The sequence below is a fragment of the Cydia fagiglandana genome, chromosome 2 (assembly GCF_963556715.1).
Source record: "Cydia fagiglandana chromosome 2, ilCydFagi1.1, whole genome shotgun sequence".
NCBI lineage: Eukaryota > Metazoa > Arthropoda > Insecta > Lepidoptera > Tortricidae > Cydia > Cydia fagiglandana.
In genome coordinates, this window is record NC_085933.1 from 22420411 (window position 1) to 22442925 (window position 22515).

Consider the following 22515-nt stretch of genomic DNA (forward strand, 5'->3'; position numbering starts at 1 on the left):
TTTTTGGGTTCTCCCGTACTGAATCTTATAAGCCAGAATAAGGTAAAGCCTCCAAATCTGAAATGGAAACCAATGATAGAGGATAGGTATGTTAAGCGATCCCCATTGATAGATTAGATTGTCTATTTCATGACATAAATTACAGTACAACTTTGCCTAAGCCAAAATTATAAGAATTTAACATCACAATCGTCAAAAACTAAAAACTAACATAACTACAAGAATTCCATAAACCATTAGATAATTTAATATTTTATCTCCCAAAAAGGATCATCAGGGTCTAGAATTCACAAGAAATATAAATATAAAGTACAATAATTATGTCAATTTTTCATTATGAAGAGTAATTACTATAAAATATTTAATAGCAGAAATATGTCAGTTGTAATAAGGCAATAAAATTAATATTATGCAAAAGTAAGATACATAAATTCCTTAACGGAGTACATAGGGTTATTCAATAAAAGTTTTCTGAATTAGCGCCTAAATGTTTCATCCGATGTTTCAGATTTTAAATCAGCGGGTAGATGTTCATAGAACTTTACCCAATACCCAATACCCAATGTATGTTAAGCGAAAAATAATAAACAATTTTTTATTAAGCAGTTACGTCTGCAAGCGATGTGTACAGTACTACATTTTTAGTGTTCCGTACGAAACTTTGTTCACGGAACACTTATGGGATCACTTCGGTCTTGCAAATCAGTTTGAGCCCGATTCGGATTTTGAAATAGACATCTAGATATCTTTTAGACATCACCAAGATACGATAACGATTATGTTTAAGATCTAACCTGTCAAATTTGACATTTGCGCGATTCTGGAGATACTCTTGAACGTTTCCACAGGATATGGCTTAGAGATCCAATTCACATCTAATAGATATCTTGTTGCCCGAATTGCGCTGCAAAAGAGAACTAGTTGATATCTAAACTATAACGTATCAAGAATGGATCTAATAGTACGTGTCGTCTCTTGTAAATATCTTGAAGTTCGATTACGGCAGATTTTCTACCAGAATCAGGCCTCGTAGACAACATGCCAATCGCTACGTAGCGGAAACGCAACTGTCGCTGTCGCACTAACATGGAAGAGTGATAGAGAGACACAAAGCGATTCGATGGCGTAGCGCAGCGATCGTCATCTTGGCTAGGCCGCCAGGTTTTGAATCGATCTGTTTACTTTTCATTAAAACCGAAATTGATACTCTCGCTAATTAATTTCGTCTTGGACTCGATAATAGTTATTTGTTTTACAAGGGGGCAAAGTTGTTGTTTAACCGCTCGTGCTAATATTGATACCCGAGCAAGCGAAAGATTCCAAAATTGAACCACGAGCGTAGCGAGTGGTTCGAAAAATGGAATCTTGAGCGTTGCGAGGGTTTCAAAGCACGAGGGTTAAACAAAATTTGCCCCCGAGTGAAACACAAAATTTTTCACCACACCAACCCGAAGCAAATATTAAATGTAAAATATCAAACAAAATCAAACCAAATCAAATCCAAATGAATGTTATCAAATATTTATCATCCATAATCATCATTTAAAAGTCAATTCTACCAGCAAACATAAGAAAACAACTCAAAATTTGCATTTGATTACTTTGCCTCACATGTGGATAAAATGCAACTTTGCTATTCGTTTTTGAAGTGCAAAGTAATTCTTTCCGAGCTGGTGTGGTGAAAAGGTTTTTATTGATTACGGTATACATAAATAAAACAATGTAATTCGAGGGTTCTATTTAATATAACCGCCGATAATATCCCAAAGAACCTGATGCTTAATCATCATCATTAACTTAAGAGTTATTCTCTTGTCGGTGGAGTATCTTCCAGCTTTCCCTATCGTGCGCCAGCTCTTTGACTTTTTGGTACGACACGACCCCCACTTTTTCTTTCACTTGCTCCAAAAAGCTGCGTCTGGGTTTTCCTCTTCCCCGCTTGTGTCCTATCCGCCCCTCCAGGATAGTTTTAAAGAAGTGGTCGTGTCGTATTAAGTGTCCAATCATTTTTCCGCGTCTATTTTCGATGGTGTTCAGGATAGCTCTCCTTTCATTCACTCTTCTTAGCACCTCCTCATTCGTTATCTTGTCTGTCCAACTAATGCCTTCCATACACCGTATGATGCTTAATAAACAATTTTAACTTTGCATACTGAAATACATGATCAAACAAAATAATTATGATTCGTAAAACCTCAAACAGTTTTGAGTTTGAAACTTTACCCAGCCAGCATAGTACAAGAGCCCTAACGAATCAATTTTAAACGTTTATAACAATTTTGGTGGATAATCCTAGCCGCAGGCCTTTTCACTTTTAACTAACAAACTCAATTTCAGCTTTATAACTTTTTAAATGCTCGTTTTAGGGTTCTCTAGGTTAAACTATGAATTCTGATATTTTGTTTAAGACTGCGTCGTGCAAAATCAGCGAAAAAGGCAGTCACCGTTTAGTCGCTAGCGTCCACATCGCTTGATAAAAAAAATTATAATAAATGTCATTATTATCCCAAAGAGTGTGTTTACAACGAATCACCCTTGAAAATTTGAAATGTTTTACAATATAATAAATACACTCATGCAAAGTTGTACCTAAAACGTGATGAACGAGTGTCAGCGTTTAGTAAAATTTGTATAAAAAAATCGATGCTCATGCTACAAAATCGAGTGATTTCGAAAGCCAGATAACTAGACTACAACGAATCAGGCTTTTCCTATTTTTCCTCTTAAAGGCTACAGAGAAATTCAATCGTAAACATAAACTTTCGTAAAATTTCCATACATCCGCCATATCTGTCAAATTCTCCTTCTCCTCAGATGCCCGCTGTGGGCCGTTGGAAGCGGACGCGTACATGATTTTTCCAAATTGACATATCAATTTGTCATATATATTGACAGAAATTCATGTCCGTATACGAATGATGATACCAGTGAAAAACTGTGTTCAAAATAAATAGGGTAAATGAATAATGTCACACGGAGATCCAGAGTCATTAAAATTTTGATTTGTTTTTATTCATAAGTCATAATACTTTAAAAATATAACAAATTATTTAAAATATATACGAACACAACCAAATCAGTGTAATTAGTTTCTTCCTAATTCACTAAAAATTAAAAAAGTTTGAAGATTTGTTTTATCTTATTGGAATAAATTTTCATTGTGCTGGCATTCATATTACGTCATTTTAAAAACATATATGACATAATGTCAATATACTAGATAGACAATTTATCAACAAATTTCTTCACATTTTAACGTAAACAATATAAATTATTAAAATTTTATTTATGAAGACGAAGCAATGTTGTTCACATAATATCAGCAATAAAATTTTTAGTTTCAACCAGTTTTGTTGCTATTCTGAGAGCTATCACGTGCTTTGAAAGTTAATTCAATGATATATCATCAAGAAATTGAAACCAAGACTCGACCTGCAGTCTCAGCGAGTTTTTGTGGCTATATTATCAGTTGAAAGAACGATATTTCCATCGCAGTGGTATGGTTTACGAGTACCTATATTGGTTTCATGTGACGATGTTTATATAAATGTATCTATCAAATAACAACGTGCTTTTATTTCATTGATATTCGGTGCAAAACGATAACTCAGCCACCGTCTCCAATTCTCCCTCAATTGCTCAAAGGTTAACTGGAAGAGATCCCTTAAAGGGATAAGTTCGCCTTTGTACTAATGACCAATGTTATTTTTCCTGTTTTGTTTTGATTTTTGTACAATAAAGTGTTTTACTACTACTACTACTACAACTCAGTAATGAAAAATAATTACTTATCAGAAATGCCTTAAAGTTTTTTCAGTGAACGTTTATTTATAAGTATTTATGAGGTCTTATGTCTTATCAGCGTGGCTTTGGCCTTTGGACATTTTTGTAATGCTTTGTATTAAGGTAGGTGAGGTATCTATATCCCTCATTTAATAACCTTTTTTTGAATGAATTACAATTTAATTATTTAAATAAATAAGTGGTCTACAAACATACATATCCGCTCGGTCCGCTAAAATAATTTAAGTGCCCTACATAAAAGGTATATTTAAGATTAACAATCAGTAAACATCATTAATTACGCTCAAATGCTTGTTTCAGTACAAATTGGCTGAAATACTTCCGACATGAAACCTAAAGGTATAAAAGTACAATTTGCTAAGTAAACTGTCAATCTACATTAATTATTATAATAGATAGACTCTTAGAAGTCAGCTTACTGAAGATTATGAACAACATATAAGTACTTTCTAAATAAAATACAATTTGTTTTTCCATGACTCATGTAGGCCGTATTTTACTATAGACCATTTTAAATTGAAGATGAAATTAATTCATGATAAAAGCTAATAAGGCCCGGTAATATTTTCTGTTATTCTTGAACTTCTGTTCAAGTCAGTGTTCAACTGTCAGTGCAAGTAACAAGGCCCGGTTCCGAACCAACATGGTATGGTTTTTAGGGTTCCGTACCCAAAGGGTAAAACGGGACCCTATTACTAAGACTTCGCTGTCCGTCCGTCTGTCTGTCACCAGGCTGTATCTCACGAACCGTGATAGCTAGACAGTTGAAATTTTCACAGATGATATATTTCTGTTGCCGCTATAACAACAAATACTAAAAACAGAATAAAATAAAGATTTAAATGGGGCTCCCATACAACAAACGTGATTTTAGACCAAAGTTATGCAACGTCGGGAGTGGTCAGTACTTGGATGGGTGACCGTTTTTTTTTTGCTTTTTTTTTGTTTTTTTTGCATTATGGTACGGAACCCTTCGTGCGCGAGTCCGACTCGCACTTGCCCGGTTTTTTTTTATAAAACGTGTATTTTTCAAAAGCGCTGGAATATTTATATAACTATTTTGGTATATGAAGAAACATGAACAAATGAGAAATCTATATTGAATTGATTTGGTAATAATATCCTGATTATTAATAGAACTATTTCAGTTAAAATAAAGGTGGGCCTTATATGCTTCACCTGACCTTATTCGTCCACATTTAGATCCTATAGCTATATTTGGTCACTTTGGCCGTCACTATCTATTTGATGCCGATTGTACTAACAATTAAAAGTACAGCTCATATGTACTTTTACCTGTACTGAAACTTAAGCATTTGAGCGTAATTAAAGATGTTCACTGATTATTAACATTACGTGTTAAAGAACCGTGTCCCGATGGTGCGTCCATTAATGAATCGCATACTAACGGATAGAGGTTTACGAGTACATTCACGGAAAAATGATTATAGGTAACCCAATACTAGTGGCTTAGTTGCCGTTTATAAATCGTTTGTGTCGAGCAAAATCAGCGGAAAAGGCAGTCACCGTTTAGTCGCTAGCGTTCACATCTCTTGATAAAAAAAAATATAATAAATGTCATTATTATCCCAAAGAGTGTGTTTACAACGAATCACCCTTGAAAATCTGAAATCTTTTACAATATAATAAATACACTTATGCAAAGTTGTATCTAAAATGAGATGAACGAGTGTCAGCGTTTAGTAAAATCGATGCTCAAGCTATAAAACCTTCGCCTAACTGCATCCATCTTTGGAAAAGTCTCGAAACGCGGGTTGATAAAATGCGGACCCCTCGTTAAAAACATATTGACTGAAAAAAAATTGGATCACGTGAAATCCATTCAACATGGACAAAATTACGAAAATGTCGCACGCGAGCAATTGGAGCTCCATATACAAAGGCCCATAACTCGCTGTGGATTATTTGTTGATCAAGATCTTCCATTTTTAGGGGCAAGTCCCGATGGGCTTGTTGGACAAAATGAAATAGTGGAGATTAAATGCCCTTACTCTGCCAAAGGTCTCTCAATAGAAGATGCCATCAAAGCAAAAAAAATAACTTTCTGGAAATTAGACAAAAGTGGTAATATTATTATGAACCGGAAACATGACTGGCATTATCAGGCCCAAGGGCAACTGCATATCACGCAAAGAAAAACATGCATTTTTGCAGTTTGGACGGACGTAGATATGAAAGTGGAATACATAAAATATGACGAGGAGTTTTGGAGAGAAATGGAAATAAAGCTAACATCTTTTTATTTCGATTGCATGCTCCCAGAAATCCTTGACTCCAGGTTAGACCGAAATATGGAGATAAAAGAGCCCAAATATATTCTTGAGGCCATAGAACAAAGAAATAACCAGAAAGCAAGTAAAAGAGAAATAGTGAAAAACAAATCTGCCCAGGAAACGAAACGAAAAAAAACAGTATAAATAGGCAGTACGAGTATCATCATATATATAAAATTGAAAAACCAGAACGGGATAAAAAACGAGAGAAGCGAGATGGCGCCTTACAAATTTCTAATAAAGTTTTTGACACGTTTCTCGAATACGACGCACGTATGATAAGAAAAAACTGTTCCAATCTATTATCTAAATATGAGAATATAACTAGAACATAAAATTTATCGCTTTCGATGCGTATTTAATTTACAATAAACAAATAAAATTTTCAAAATAACTTTATTCGGCCATCTCTCGGCAACTCTCGGTTGCTTTCGTTTGGCGGGGCTACAGATTAGACCAAAAAATCCGTAAGTTAAAGTAACCTAAATTATGTTTGTCATGTTGGTATACAGGTATTTCTGAGTTTTTTTACACGAAGTAAAATAAAAAGTGCTGTCAACCTCAACCTTAGTCTATAGAGCCCATACGAGTGATTTATGTCATATATGACTTATCATTCTTATCAATCAAAGTAATTACTATATTATTGTTATCAATTTGTATTTTGTTGTTTTAAATTTATTTTTGAGTTATATTATTCAGATTGACTTTCACGGCTTCGGCAAACATTGCCATTCGTCCGGGGAACGGGCTAAGAATGCTGAGATGGGCTAAAAATACAAAGTTGATAGTAAGTTATGTAGGTAGATTAAAGTGCATGTTCAGATATTATTGAGCGACCTGATAAAAATAAGCAAATATACAGTCAGCAGTCAGCCAAATATCGTAATATAATTTTGTTGCCATAGAAATAAGGATGTGGTCCGATATAGTGGCGAAATATTGAGAGACAAAAGCGGCTAAATTCAGTGGTGGCTCGGACACTTAGAGAGAATGGGAGAGGATCGTGCCGTGAAGAGAGCGCAGGTACTTGGGACAACAAAATGGGAGACGCCCGAGTGGACGTCCTAGGTACCGCTGAAACGACGTAGTTGCTCAAGACCTGCTCAACCTCGGCCATGGCGACTGGCGAGAGCTATCACAAGACCGAGAGAACTATTAGACTACCTATTTGTATGAAAAGGCGATTTAAGGGCGGTGGTCGTCCATATTCGTCTTAAGGCGAAAATTAATCTAATGAACGTTTTTGCAACTAGGCTTATAAGAACAAATAATAATTTTATCTTGAAACAAGTTTTAAATAAATACGTGTAGATGAAAAAATACAATCTTGCCTTTTATCAAATCACATCATTTTTTGACAAATTTGCGAATTGAGTTATCCAAATAACGGCTACAAATAAGAAATCCCTATCACAGTTTTAAACCATGGCAGGGTTGAATACATGATAATGTCGGTATTTAACTAAACATAAGACGAACTCTTTATTTCATTTACGCGAGCGGAGCTGCGGGCCCGTCTAGTAGAATAATAATAATGAAGAGTTAAAATTAAGAAACGAATTATTAACAGGGTTCTGTGCGGCATCGCCTGAGACAAAATTGCAAACTCACTGCACTCACTTAGCCTACGAACTCAATTTCAAAAAAATATAAATTTTGAAAAGACTTATATCGGCAAGTATTAGATCCACGGAGACAATTTTAGTCACGTATTGAAGCAAATTAAGTAAACTATAAAAACGTTTTAAAGTACTATCCAAACCTAGTCCTTTAGGGTTATAATCGCCCGAATTTAAAAAAAGACCCAAATTTTCGCGTATTTTTCGATTATGGACAATGTTGCGCTCAAACAAACTTGGATTATTCATTGAGCCTACATCATAAACAAGTCTGCAAAATATCATAACTACCGGATTTGTCACAAACGAAAAATGTTTAAATTTTCTAGATTTACAAAAATTCTTCTTCATGTTGTTCATGTTCGGTTCGTTATATATGTATAACTAGCCAAATTTTGTTGACAAATATTTTCTTGTTGTATCACCATATATGATTTTTTTTTTAAGTCTGTCGTCAATTTGTGTCATTCATTCAAATTGTTCGCGGTTTATAAGCCGTTTATTTTAAATAATAATAATAAGGACTATACCGAATGAGGTCCGGAAACTATTATTTAAGCTCGTAAATAATTACGACAATGTGCGAAGTCGACGTGAAGCGTTATATAACGAAAAACTGCACTGTTTACAAGTTATATAGTATAGGCTTTCCATAATATTGACAACCGTATGACATCATATGAAGTAATAATACGCAAGATTTTGAATTGTTGATTCCAATCGCAAGTTGTTCAAGACATGAACATTTTAGCAATATTATTTATTTTTTACTTTTATGAATCATTCATTAATTTATTTCATCAAAAAATGGTTGTCTGTAAAGTCAGTATACGGACGATAATTTTGCGTGATAACGTCATAAGAAAACGTGGCCGTAACGTTACCATGGAAATCTGTCCACAACGTTATCATGGAGATTTGGCCACAACGTGACCGGTGTTCATCGATTTATAAGACGTTATCACGCCAAAAATATTTACAACAACAATTCCACTGCTTCATTGTTCACCCTAATGCCACTAAACATCCCAACTCTGTAGGTTTATAACATTAAAAATGTTTATCAGATCGTTTTCGTGGGAGACTGTACATTTTCAAAAGTTACAACGATAACAAAAGGCAGTGGTATTAAAAGATGCAGGAGTTTGCGGAGCATCGTAAGGTAGGTAAGGTATTAACACAATTATCGTTACGAAACACAAACTAAGCTTTTGCGATGTAGTACAATTTAAATCAATTCTAAAAGTGAAGTTTGTATAGGTATGTATATTCTTCTGAGAATAAATTGTCTTATACCTGGAATCGATTGTTTTAGTAAGTTAGGTAACAAACACTCTATATTACAATCTTGTACCTATTACAAATGCAAAGTATAGATCGTGTCATTCACGGAAACGCGTGCCTTGACTTGTATTGCCATGTTATTAAAGGTTAGATTTACCAAATCAGCGCGTCATCGTGGATCACACGAAACTATAAAACAAAATGCCAACAATCAAATGAATCTAGGCCTTAATTTACTATACAGGGTGGAAAGATAAGTCGGGCCCTGGAGGGAAATTACCTTAATTATACCTTATTTTTAAAAAGAAACAAAACTGCATTCAAAGATTTTCTAAAACTCGCTGGCCTCGCCCGGGACTCGAACCGACTAAAAATTCCAAAAAATAAAAACTCGCAAGTTTATTCTACTAGTCGATACAGTTAATGTTAATGATAACATTTCTCCAAGAAACATTAGGTCTTACACTCGTCTGTCGTACAAAATATCCATAAAATCTAATATTTAGTACTTAAGATTTCGTTTGACAAGCCAAATTGAATAAAAAAAGAAAAATACTTTTAATGCAGTTTTGTTTCTTTTTAAAAATAAAGGAATGTCTCCTTTAAGTAAAATGAGCCAGCTTAAGGATTTAAGGCTCCCTCCAGGGCCCGACTTATCTTTCCATCCTGTATACCATTTTAAATTTAAGGCGTAATTAATTCCAGATGAAGGATAATAAGGCCTAAAGGGAAATTTTGTAGGCCTTATTACCCACGAACAATGTATGTGAACTGAATAGGATAAAAAGGAACTAGATTATAACATATTGTTCTCATGATTAGCACAGTGTAATAAATAAATATTATTTTATAACAAAAACGATCGTTATATGATAAGTACCTACAAGCTGAAATGTATGTACATTTTACCTGTGTGAAAATTGTATAATTGAGATAAATAAACTAAATTATACTTACTATATTCTCTGTTATTCTTGAACTTGTACTTGGGCTAAAAAGGCCCTCTGTCTGTGCGGGTGACAAGGCCCGGCCCCGGGCCTTATTGAACGTGAGACGAAATAGTAAATTTAATTATTTTTATATAGGTAATTATGAGTTCTTTGATTTCCCGATAAGCATCACTTACTGACTTACAAAAGTATAAATGTAGTACATATGTAGTACCTGAATTTTATTAGAGGTTTTTAAAGCCTTATTATCAATTAAGTTATAAGTGAAATATAATACGCGTCTTTAGTTGTAAAAAAATATTACAAGCCCTATAACTAATGAGGGGATCATTTTAGATATAGTCCACTTTTTTCGAGTAGGTAAATTCGGACTATGTTTACAAACCGCATACCATCGCCCATGACCACACTGTTAACTGACAGTTCGTAAACCTTATTACAAAAGGCATAAGGTCCACCGATGGACAGTTAAGAGCATCGCCGTTTGTACCTATCTTAATACAAATAAAAGTCAACAACGAAAATAATTAATTACCTAATACGTCACATACCTATGACATGACATGAACAAACAAGGAAAGCTATATATAAAAAGTGATTTTTCTCTGTCTTCTCACAAAGGAAAGCTTTGACAGTTTAAATTCCTCAAAGAAGTTCCGTAGTTAACACTAAACTCGAAACAGCACCTTTAAAAAAACATTAGGGGTCACTGACCTGTCCCAGTAAATTGAGGTAGTGTGTGTGAGCTGCGTTTGTGTGTGAAATGGGGTAATTTGACAGAATCTGAAAATTTACCCTCCTCGACGCCCTCTTAACTATTGTGTGTTTTAGCTGATGTGTTTTTTACATTATTTACAAACCGCGAATTTAAGGCCCACTTGCACCATTCCACTAACCCGGGGTTAACCGGTTAAACCATGAACCCAGTGTCAAATTGTACTGGTAACCACGGTAAATCCAGGCTTAACCGGTTAATCCCGGGTTAGTGAATGGTGCAAGTGGCTCTAAGTATTTTGTTACCTTTATTTAGTTTGTAGTTAGTTAGTTCGTTTTTTAGTATAAGTGTATGGAATGGACCAAGGTCTGAAATAAATTATTTTTATTTATTCATTTATTTAAAGTCGGTAAACACGCGGTAAACCCGGTTGTAAATGTGATTAATAGGTGTTCAAAACGCAAAAGTTTTATATGTTACGAGTATAGATGTGTTTATTTTGTTTGACAGCATGGCAAAAGCATTAGTATAGCAAGCTAAATGTATTATATTGAGATTTATGACTTAACTTTTATTTAGGTTCCGTAGGTTCTGCAAAAAGTGGATTTTAATAAAGGTTTAGAAAACCATAACTAAGCAAGCACTTACTTACACCGCTCATGAAATATTATGTGACTGCAAATTAAATTAAAACCTGTCTCAACTCAACTCATATTTTAGAATATTTTTGTCTGATATTTATAGCTAAAGTATTATATTGCTTACTGTTGAATACTGGTTGAATAGACGTCGTGGGAAATGTAAAAGATCTCGGTTACGACACCCTTCAAATTAATTATTAAAGCACAATAATAAATGTGAAATTGCTATGAGGTACTTATAACACCGCCCGAGTCTTCGGTTCTCAAACTGTGCACGCACCCCAGGGTGCCCATTTCATCTATGAAAAGGCTTTGTTGGGTTTCCGTTGTTCAAAATTTAAAATTCCTGATAAAAAATATATCAACACTCTTTGATGACTCAAAACCCGATTATGAACGATCGTTGATGTATTATTACGTACGTGCCTTTACAGAAAACCGCAGAAACCGTCTTAGTAATGGATAAGTATTAAGTACCTACTGTATATTAGTGTGGCTTCGCTATCGAAACCTAAATTTTGCTTTTTGAGTAGTATGATGTCTAAAATCTGAGATAAGTCTTTTAAAAATTGTTACATTTTGTCTTTCGGTGTACGTTTCCACTGCAAAACCTGTCACAAGTAATAGACAGTTCAATAAAAAAAAATGGAGACCACGTCGGAGAACCATCGTTTTAGAACCACTGGCCGAACTGAATGTCGTCGTAACCCTAGCATTTTTGGAAATTCATCTTCTAAGGGGGATGAAGGGGGGAAGTATATTATACCTTAAGCACAGCTGTAAAAAAGTAATGAAATAAATGCATTTGAACTCGTATTTGTATTTTTGTATGTGGATCAAGATGTATATAAAGCTAGGAAATTGAAACTTCATAATAATAAGACATAATATCTACTTACGAGGAAAGTAATTTCAGTTTTTTTTTTAATTTATCAGTTAATAAAAAGGGGTTGAAAGTTTGTAACGGAAACGATTTGAGTAGGGACTCGAGTAGTAGGAAGAGAAAATATGTGACGTTCCAAGTAAAAGGTACCTTATGGCGGCTGGCGCTTACGTCGCATAGCGCCGCAATAATTGGAGCGGCGTTAATAATCGTAAGCGCCAACCGCTCTAAGGTACCTTTAGCCGTTGGACGTCACATATTTAAAAAAATTAATAATTTTAGTGCTTTTGAAAATTCAGCCCCTAATAGGCTTAAACATGTATTTCGGGAAATACATCCATGCGGACGAAGTTGAGGACAGCAGCTAATAATATAGTACACTAATAACCAGTGTTTTCCAAGCTGTGGGTCCAGACCCCAGACCCTACGGGGGTTTACTTATCAAGGGGACCACAGGCTTGAAAACACGGTAAAAAAAGAAATAATACAAGCAAGACAGGTAAAATAATGAAAGGTAAATGGGTGACGAAAAAAATTTGCACGCTTAGTGGATCACGACATGAAAAAGGTTAAATACACTGCATTAAAGGCATTAAACGCTGTAGTCATGCCAAATTCAGTAATATTGTTAATATAGCAACCGAAAATCAACAATGCCATGAGAGTGCCTAAGCGCCTTACATTTCACTAAAACGAAATAAATATTCGACTGCATGCAGCATTGCGCGTAACATGCAATTTCGGCACATAAGGCTGTCCATCACACCGGCACGGTAAATAACAAAAACTCATTAAATAATGCAAAAGCCTTAAATCCGACGTTTCCTGGCCGGGGCATAAAGAATTACCTCATTGTTTTAAAACACTCGAATAACACCCGAAATGTGCTGTTGAATTTAATCGAGGTGAATGAGAAATGAGGCCGGGAAGCGAGGCTGCAGTTTTGTTTGTGCTTTCGGGCTTTTAATGATCCTATTACCTGTTTGTCTGCCCGTCGTTATGGCTATGGCGATCTCTTTTTAATTATTTATCAGTGTGGACTCCTAAATAGTTTTGATAAGTATTTGGGTAACAGAAAGACGCATGACATATCTGCACCAAATAAAGGATGACACACTAGAACGGCCCGGGGCCGAGCCGAGGCTACTGACTTCGTTTTCTATGAGGGGCGATCTGTGATCACGTGATGCTTTCTATAGACAACTGAAGTGTCGGACGCCTCGGCTCAGACCCAGACCGTTCTAGTCCCCTAACTCATCCTTAAGTGTTAAAAAGTAGTGAGTTATGTTGGATATACAACTGTAAATCTGATTTTTAAGCGAAATATAGATTTATTTCTGTAAAGATCCTAACGTACCTTATATTAAGACATTTCTAATTTCTAAAAAAGTGGAAAAACACCACTACGAATTTTTTCACTGCCATTTATGAAGCTGATTGAATTTTTATTTGGCCCCAACAAAGCTGCCTATAAAATACCTTGAAATAAATCGCTAACGAGCTGAAAATTCCTCAAAGGAAAACTTTACTGTTCTTCATACAAAAGGACGTAACTGCATTTGCTTTTAAAACATCCCTGCTTTTATAACTCGCCTTTCTTAGAATCCTCGTCCAGGAATATACTCGGAAGACGCTCCAAATTACTTACTTTGTAGCTATATTATTGTATTTTTCTTGTAACTTTTGTTCTCAGAAAAAGTGTTTGTTAAGTAAATATACGATATAAAATGTAGGCATAGGTATTTATTCTGAAACAATGAATTTGGAACAATGTGATGACCTGTTTCTCTTTTTTAGGCTTATATGAGATTTGTCTAGGTCAAATGATTTTTTTGCGGAAAAAGTTCTTAGATACTTCAGCTTTTGTCATTTATTGAATTACCGGCCGAATTATCCTCAAAAGTACCTACTCGTATGCTTGCAATGCCCCCGCTTAGTCGAGAAAATAGGTGGCTTAGCCGCTGCCGCAGTCGATCTGTAGGGCTAAGATGGTCGCCGTCACTATGCCTGTCACGTTCTTACAAGTATGAAAGTGCGAAAGTGACGCATAGCAGGTGATAAAAATGCGACCATGATATCTGGACGGCAACATTTACAAGTATACCCTACCTTAGACCGGCGGCGCACTTGCATGCCGTTATTCAGCCGTAACCAAGCGTCCCAGCGGTGGCGGTACACGGAGATCACGTTCCAGTGGCCGAGGCGGACTGGTTCCGGGGACCGCAGCACGCCGGCGCCGCTACCGCAGTCGCATTTGGACGGCAACATTTACAAGTATACCCTACCTTAGACCGGCCGCGCACTCGCTTGCCGTTATTCAGCCGTAACCAAGCGTCCCAGCGGTGGCGGTACACGGAGATCACGTTCCAGTGGCCGAGGCGGACTGGTTCTGGTGACCGCAGGACGCCGGCGCCGCTGCCGCAGTCGAACCTGGACGACAACACATTACTAATTACCATACATTCTATTAGGATTCTTCGTGAGCATCAAGTTGGCGGGTGGATCTCAAGAATTTTAACGAATTTTAGCGGTGTACCTCAGTGTAACTTTAATAGAAACAAATGTACATCGAGCTGCAAAAGTGCATGCCCAGCACTTTATTAATAGAATACATCCTTAAAGTAGGTATGCACTTTTGCAGCTGGGTATACCACGCCGACCTGACGTCGGTGTGCAAAACAGGAAAACACTTTCATTGTCTCCGAAGTGAGAAGCCAAAAGATAGAAATACTGTGACTTTTATGTTTTATGAATTTTATGACACCGCTACATCGTATTAGCTGCGACGCGTGTCACAATCACAATGTGTACGACTTTCGAACAACCTTCAGAAATTAAATTATTTCTTTCTATACGGTCCAGACATAATCGATATGAATTTTTAAAAGCCGGTTGGGAACGAATTTTACAACGAGCAATTTATCAATGTCACGGATATTTTCTATTACTTATGTTAAAAAATTTTATATTAAAGGAAAAGATGGAAAAATTTACGCTTCCGGCAGGACTTGAACCCGCATCCTCCACAATCCGTGTGTTCGTGTGTATCGCTCGCAGACGTATCTGCTTGTTAAAAAATTGATTTATGTTAAAGTCAATTAAAGCACAAAGCGTAGCGTTAAAATAACAGACTTTAAAAAGTCTAGAAATCTACATTAATTATGATGAAGTTGTATTGAGTCGATTCAGAATAATAACGTTTTAGTCAACTTTAGGATTACCAAGAGGCAATCACAAGTGAATGATGATAGGTAGGTAAAGGTATTCAGATAGATACCAAGTTTATGCATGACTTATGACACAAGAAATAAATTGTCCTTAATTTACGCAGCAAAATATACACACAAACGCAAAGCGTAAGTAAGTCACGTCATTGTGCATGTTCTGCGTCAAGTTCTGGTTTAATCGTACCTTTATTCAGTACTCATAGTGTAAATTTCATTCGATTGAGTTTCCAAACATCTCGCTTGGTGCGCTTTTCAAAATCCCGTAAAAAATAGACTTAACGCAAACGTGAACGCTCGTCACGCTATCGAATGAAATTTACACTATGGGTTCTGTGCTCGTTTTTGACTAATCCTGTAAGATTTATTTAGCCTAAATGCGTCAAAACAAAGTCACCATTAGTTTCCCACAGCGCACGCAAAATCCCGGCAAATCCCGACAAAACCGATCATTTAATTGCTCAAAGCCGAAATGAACTGTGATACTGCATCGGACTAATTAAAGGAGCACCGTGGTGTTATATCAGTATGTTAAGTACCATTACGGCGGCGCAGGTATCTAATAATTCGCAGGTAAACTTTATTGCAAAGGCATAAGGTTCACAGGCGGTCTGTTAAAGGTGTTGCTGTTTTAATGAGTTTTGGCCAATTACGATAAGCCGTGTTACAATTTTACTGTAACAAATTATAATTACTTATTGAAGGAGCCACTTCCTATGTAACTGACACATTTTTGACATAAAATGCTTAAACATAGCAACAATTTAGTATGGAATTTTTGTAGTTTGATTTTACTTATATCTATTCCATTTCGTTTCTAGATCTATTATTTAACAAAAGTAGGTATCTTAAAGTTCGAATCGAGCCGTTAAGGTGACGCACTGTAACTGCATTAGGTACGTAGAGTCTTTTTACTGTTATATTGCGATATTTAGTTGGCACAAAAAACCTACGGTTTACTTGTTACGCCATTCTATTTCAGCAGGGGCGGTTAGGAAAACAAACATGCGAGCGACAGGACAATACGCAAAAAATCTGAATCAGCAAATCAAAACAACCGCAATCCCGCAAAACAAATAATTTCCTGTAAAAGCTGGAGTAAATTTGATAATCCCCCGTGCACTAATTAACAGTTACAGCCAGCACGGCTTTGTTCGGCTAGCTATCGATTTCGGATCAGCGTGCAATTTCGGATCAGCGTGCTGTACAAGTAGTTTCACATTTTATGGTTAAAAATATTAAATGTAGCCTACTGTTACTGCCTAGAACCGACCAAAATAAATCCTTCGGTAATAATCTGATTGGATCAGTTGCAAAAAACGGTATGTAGTTGTCATTGAATTATTATTACTATTGATGAAATTGTCGCAATTGCAACCTGTGCGGCGCGACCAAAACGTCGTAAGTGCCGTAAAAATCGTGGCGCTTACGCGTTTAGGTCTCGAGATAGACGCTTCGCTTCTACGGTTTGTTGTCAAAACAACAACAACTCTTGGCGCAAAATACTGGTTCTCTGTGCCGGTTCTACATGTGTATACGCAGTTATAATAGTTCAGTGGTCGCTGTTACTATGTTTGCTAAATTTTATTGTATTGTATGGGATCCAAATATGTATTAGTGGAGTGGGCACTTATGTTTTTGTATTGAATGTCATCTGATCTTCTTACCAAGGGAAACTAGGCCTTATTTAAACTAGGCTTTTTGCCATTTCCCTTGTTAGTTTCATGGTGTTTTATAACACAGAACTAGAGTTGGACCAAGATAACTCTGCACGGCATTTGCAATGTCAAAGTGTGGCAATGTCACCATTAATATAACATATGACGTTTATAATGACAGCTTAATACGGACTCTAACAGAGAAAAAAATTGGCACGGAATCCTAACTAAATCAAAAAAACACTTTCCAGAAATAAAAAAAGGCCGGTTCTTTAATCTTCTCGAAGCTAAGCTTACAGCTATTATCCCTTCGGCCAAAGCCTGCAATGAGTGTACATACTTTGATATAAAATCGATAGTTATTATCGGAACAAAGCCTGGCTCGGCAACTATTAATTAGTCTGTAGCTAGTCGGGCTTTGGATTTAAGAGCTAAATTCTAGCCTTCAGATAATTAAGAGTAAAATGCGAGTGTTTGCAAAATAACATCTTGTCAGTGAAAATTGTATGTTAATTATGTAGCTGCCGTTATTAATAATAATGGTTTACTATTTCGAGTCAAAACATTTTAAGAGTCATAGCCAAAAAGCGGCTACCATAATAATACCATGAGAACATATCTCAAACGATATAACTGTACCTCAAACTGTACCCTGGGCTGAGTAGACCTGTGTTGTGTACAACAAAGTGATTACTACTACTACTAGACCCTTAAGCAGTAGGGAGTGGTTGACTGAGCCCGTGGGATGAGTTGGCCAAAGAGGGGGTACGACTGGCCCACAAAAAAAATCAAAAGGGGTCAATGGGCCCACAGAAAATTCATCCCGCTCATCATTTTTTGTGGGCCAGTCGTCCCACCTCCCTGGCCAACTCATCCCACGGGCTCAGTCAACTCAGTCAGTTGCCTACGAAGGGGAAGTGTATACCTAGATACCTACCTACGCTTTTTAAATTAAGTAGCTGTACATGAAACTTGGCATGACCATGTACGTAATATCTATATCTGGTAAAGTATCAGTATTCGTTGCTTAAAATTGTTATACATAGTTACAATAGTTATTTGTTTTACAAGGGGGCAAAGTTGTTGTTTAACCGCTCGTGCTAATATTGATACCCGAGCAAGCGAAAGATTCCAAAATTGAACCACGAGCGTAGCGAGTGGTTCGAAAAATGGAATCTTGAGCGTTGCGAGGGTTTCAAAGCACGAGGGTTAAACAAAATTTTCCCCCGAGTGAAACACAAAATTTTTCACCACACCAACCCGAAGCAAATATTAAATGAAAAATATCAAACGAAATCAAACCAAATCAAATCCAAATTAATGTTATTAAATATTTATCATCCAAAGTCATAATTTTAAAGTCAATTCTACCAGCAAACATAAGAAAACAACTCAAAATTGGCATTTGATTGCTTTGCCTATCATGTGAATAAAATGCAACTTTGCTATCAGTTTTTGAAGTGCAAAGTAAGCCTTTCCGAGCTGGTGTGGTGAAAAGAAAATTTCAAATTTCTTTGTACATATTACAATCTCTGTATCTACGCAAGTTACGCAACTCAAAACAAGACATCGTTGGGAAAACTTTCAAAATTGAAAACATTTGAAATTCACCTCACTTCGATCGGCCAAATAATGGGAACACTGCAAATTATCGTTTCCCTAAGATACAAAGTATTTAACTGTAAAAGCGATTTGAAACTACCGGCTAACTTAATCCGAATTTAGTCTCTCTCGCCAGCTCTAGGTTTAAAAATTGCGTGAATATTTCCAGCGCCGTTTTACAGACCATTTGCGGCCATAATTGGATCTGGTTCACTTCAGGCCACTAAATGAATATAACTGAGTTATTCGCAACGTAGCGAAAAGTCGGTCATAGAGTTTAGTGCAATTTAGCATACCTAGGTAAACTCGCGAGTTTGTTGCTAAACGTATAAACATGCAGAAGCAGTACTACAGGGGCCGCCCGATTCGAACTGTAATACGTCAATTAATACATCTATTTAGAAAGGATATGGATTAGATATGTCAGTATCAAAACTGACGTTATTGTTTGAAGAAATGTCACTTTTGATTGACACTGACATAATCTAATCCATATCGTATCTAGCCGTAATATTTGACGTATGTTAAAGTTCGAATCGGGCAGCAAGTCGAACGTAGGTAGGTACATTCTGATATCTAAAGTGTATCTAAACAAGTATTAAGGGGACATCTCACACAGATTAACCTAGCCCCAATCTAAGCAAAGCTTGTACTATGGGTGCTGGGCGACGATATACATACTTATATAGATATATACATACTCAATATACATAGAAAACAACCATGACTCAGGAACAAATATTAGTGTTTATTTCATCACACAAATAAATGCCCTTACCGGGTACCCACTAGGCGCCCCAATTTCACATCGGTGACAGGTGCGACGAATTGTAAAATCACTGTTGCTGACGTCACAGGCATCCATGGGCTACGATTACCACTTACCATCGGGCGGGCCGTATTCCTGTTTGCCACCATCATTGTATTATTTAATAAAACTTTATTATATCGGAAAAAAAACAGATATTTCTCCTGCGAACTTTCTGACAATTGTCAAAGATTTAGAAGAATTGTAGGTAATTCTTGACAGGTAATGAGTTACTCGTATATGTCGGAATTTCGTGACAATTGTAATGTTTCTTGTGACAATTGTCATAAACTTAGCAAGAGAAATATCTGTTTTATTCCGATATCATAAAGTTTTTTTTAATAATACAATGATGGTGGCAAACAGGAATACGGCCCGCCCGATGGTAAGCGGTAACCGCAGCCCATGGATGCCTGTGACGTCAGCAACAGTGATTTTACAATTCGTCGCACCTGTCACGTTGGTGAAACAGGGGCCAGACCGGTCGTCTAAATGTCATTTGTGACGTCCCACGGGTAAAGGTACCTTATGGCGGTTGGCGCTTAATACGCTATTATTAACGTCGCTCCAATATTATGCGTCGCGATGCGATCGTCACGATCACATTTAATTATCATATGGGCGTGCATTTCACTCTTATTTGACCATAGTTCTGTAGAAAGCGACCAACTTTTTATATTTGTCTAAGTGACTTACATTAACTCAGTAGTTTTGGTCGCTTTCTGCATTGATAAAAAAATGGAGTTCGTCGTTTTCTGCATAACTACGGTCTTTGTCTGTACATGTATTGGCGCTAGCGGGACGCACAGGCGAATGATAACAAAATGACATCGTTTTATATCCGAATGCGAGTTTGAATTGGCCTCCAGTAGCAGAAGTTTATGAAAATTAAATCAACTGTGGCTAAACGGATGGAGTTTAGTTATTCGTGCAATCTAACATCTCTGGTGCTCGCTCCCTCATGACTGAGGATCGTGGTCATCGGTGGATGTCGATGCTACACACCTGGTTTTTATGATCTGCCGCCATCGGTGCCTGTTCATCGCGTCTCTGACGACCGAGCAAAAGTTGGTTGAGGTAAGGGCCCCTTTTACTTCATCGCTCCATCTAGTTGGAGATCGTGTCTGCTGGCCTCGTTTGCCCTCCGTGTTACCAACAATGATCAACTTGTTAAGGCTTTTATCTTCCCCCTCATTATGTGGCCTAAGTAGGACAATATGCCCCGTTCTGGTGCAATCTAATGGCTCCTCTACACGATGGGCCATGGGACTACTCCAAGGGACGCAGCCATGCGGTAGAATGAGATAGCAATATCACCTCCCTTTAACGCATAAATACGTCCCTTGGAGTGGCTGGCGCTGGGCCATCGTGTAGAGGAGCCATAACATACTCATAGGTAAACTTCCCGAGTTTCTAACTTTGTAGTGGAACGTGCATTCTACGATAGTCTATGCGATGCGATAGTTCTTGGTATAGCCACGTAAGCAACACTAGTAGAAGTTTAGGAAAATTCAATTAACTTTGGCCAAGTGGGTGGTCTTAATTTTGTGTGTTGTTTTCGATCGATGTACCTACAGTAAATTATGAACGATAGAAGAATGTCAATTACAAAAAAATAAAACACTGGCACCCAAAAAATAAGTGTTGATATTTTTTATGAGTTTTATATGTGAAAAGTGTATTTTCTCAAGACTTTTTAGGAGAATGACCCACGCCTAACATTCCCTCTAGTTCTCCGTTGAGAGGAAGTTAAGAAATCCTTAATGCAATATGACCATTTTCAATCCTTAAAATTACATACTTTTTCCTGTTCAACGTTAAAGTGCGTCAAAATACTCCAGGCGGCCTAATAGCCAAGGTGACAATCGCTTGCGCTTCGCCATCGAATCGCTATGTGTCTTTCTATCACTCTTCCATATTATTGTGACACTGACAGTTGCTTTTCGTTCGCTACATAGCGTTAGCGATTGGCATGTTGTCCAGGCCGCGTAGCTAAGATGCCAATCGCTTACGCTCCGTAGCGATCGAAACGCAACTGTCACTGTCGCACTAACTAATATGGAAGAGTGATAGAGAGACGTAAAGCTTTTCGTTCTCGAAGCGACAGCGATTGTAACCTAGGCTAGGCCGGCTGATCTGCAAAATGTGCTACGAGTTATTATATTTAATGGTTGAAGGTACCTGAGCTCGACGTGTCCGTTCCGCAGCAGCAGCGCCAGGTAGTCCCCCGACAGGTCGTCGTGCTCGCCCGTGATCAGCAGCACTCCGCGCGCGCGCTCGGGCCGCACGCGCAGCCGCAGCCGCACGCGCTTGTACGCGCCGCGGAGCGCGCGCAGCGCCACCCACGAGTGGCCTGAGAAGCGCGGGGTCGTGATTTTTGTGTCTAAAACAAGAAAAAAACATGTTAGCAGCTAAATCTAGAGATAAAGAGGAATTTTTATCGATGGTTATTGCATTAGTCAACAATTGGCGAGAGGTCGCACAGGACCGAGAAAAGTGGCGTTGTCTTGTGTCGGAGCCTTCGGAGGCCAGGTCTCATTTTGGGTCGCTGAGCCAACGAAGTAAGTAAGTTATTGCATTAAGTTTAAAAACTCCATACGGAAGGTTAGACTTATGGCTAGCGGCAATAAACCTGAAAAATTATCATCTTACGGTAGTCATGAGTCGTGACTCAGGACCCGAAAAAAAACCGGGCAAGTGCGAGTCGGACTCACGCACGAAGGGTTCCGTACCATAATGCAAAAAAAAAAAAAAAAGCAAAAAGAAAACGGTCACCCATCCAAGTACTGACCCCTCCCGACGTTGCTTAACTTTGGTCAAAAATCACGTTTGTTATATGGGAGCCCCATTTAAATCTTTATTTTATTCTGTTTTTAGTATTTGTTGTTATAGCGGCAACAGAAATACATCATCTGTGAAAATCTCAACTGTCTAATAGCTATCACGGTTCGTGAGATACAGCCTGGTGACAGACGGACGGACGGACAGCGAAGTCTTAGTAATAGGGTCCCGTTTTACCCTTTGGGTACG

The 22515-nt window shown here is 37.3% G+C and overlaps 1 protein-coding gene across 2 annotated transcripts in view; it reads right to left on the reverse strand.

Annotated features, from left to right (window-relative positions):
- LOC134678533 (pikachurin) overlaps positions 1 to 22515 on the reverse strand; it is a 91180-nt gene that overhangs the window by 45189 nt on the left and 23476 nt on the right. For both annotated transcript variants that reach the window (XM_063537112.1, XM_063537121.1), the window contains exons 5-6: positions 21667 to 21868; positions 14479 to 14623 (exon numbers count right to left, since the gene is read on the reverse strand). In XM_063537112.1, coding sequence (XP_063393182.1) covers positions 14479 to 14623; positions 21667 to 21868 — 347 coding nt within the window. The remainder of the gene's footprint in view (positions 1 to 14478; positions 14624 to 21666; positions 21869 to 22515) is intronic.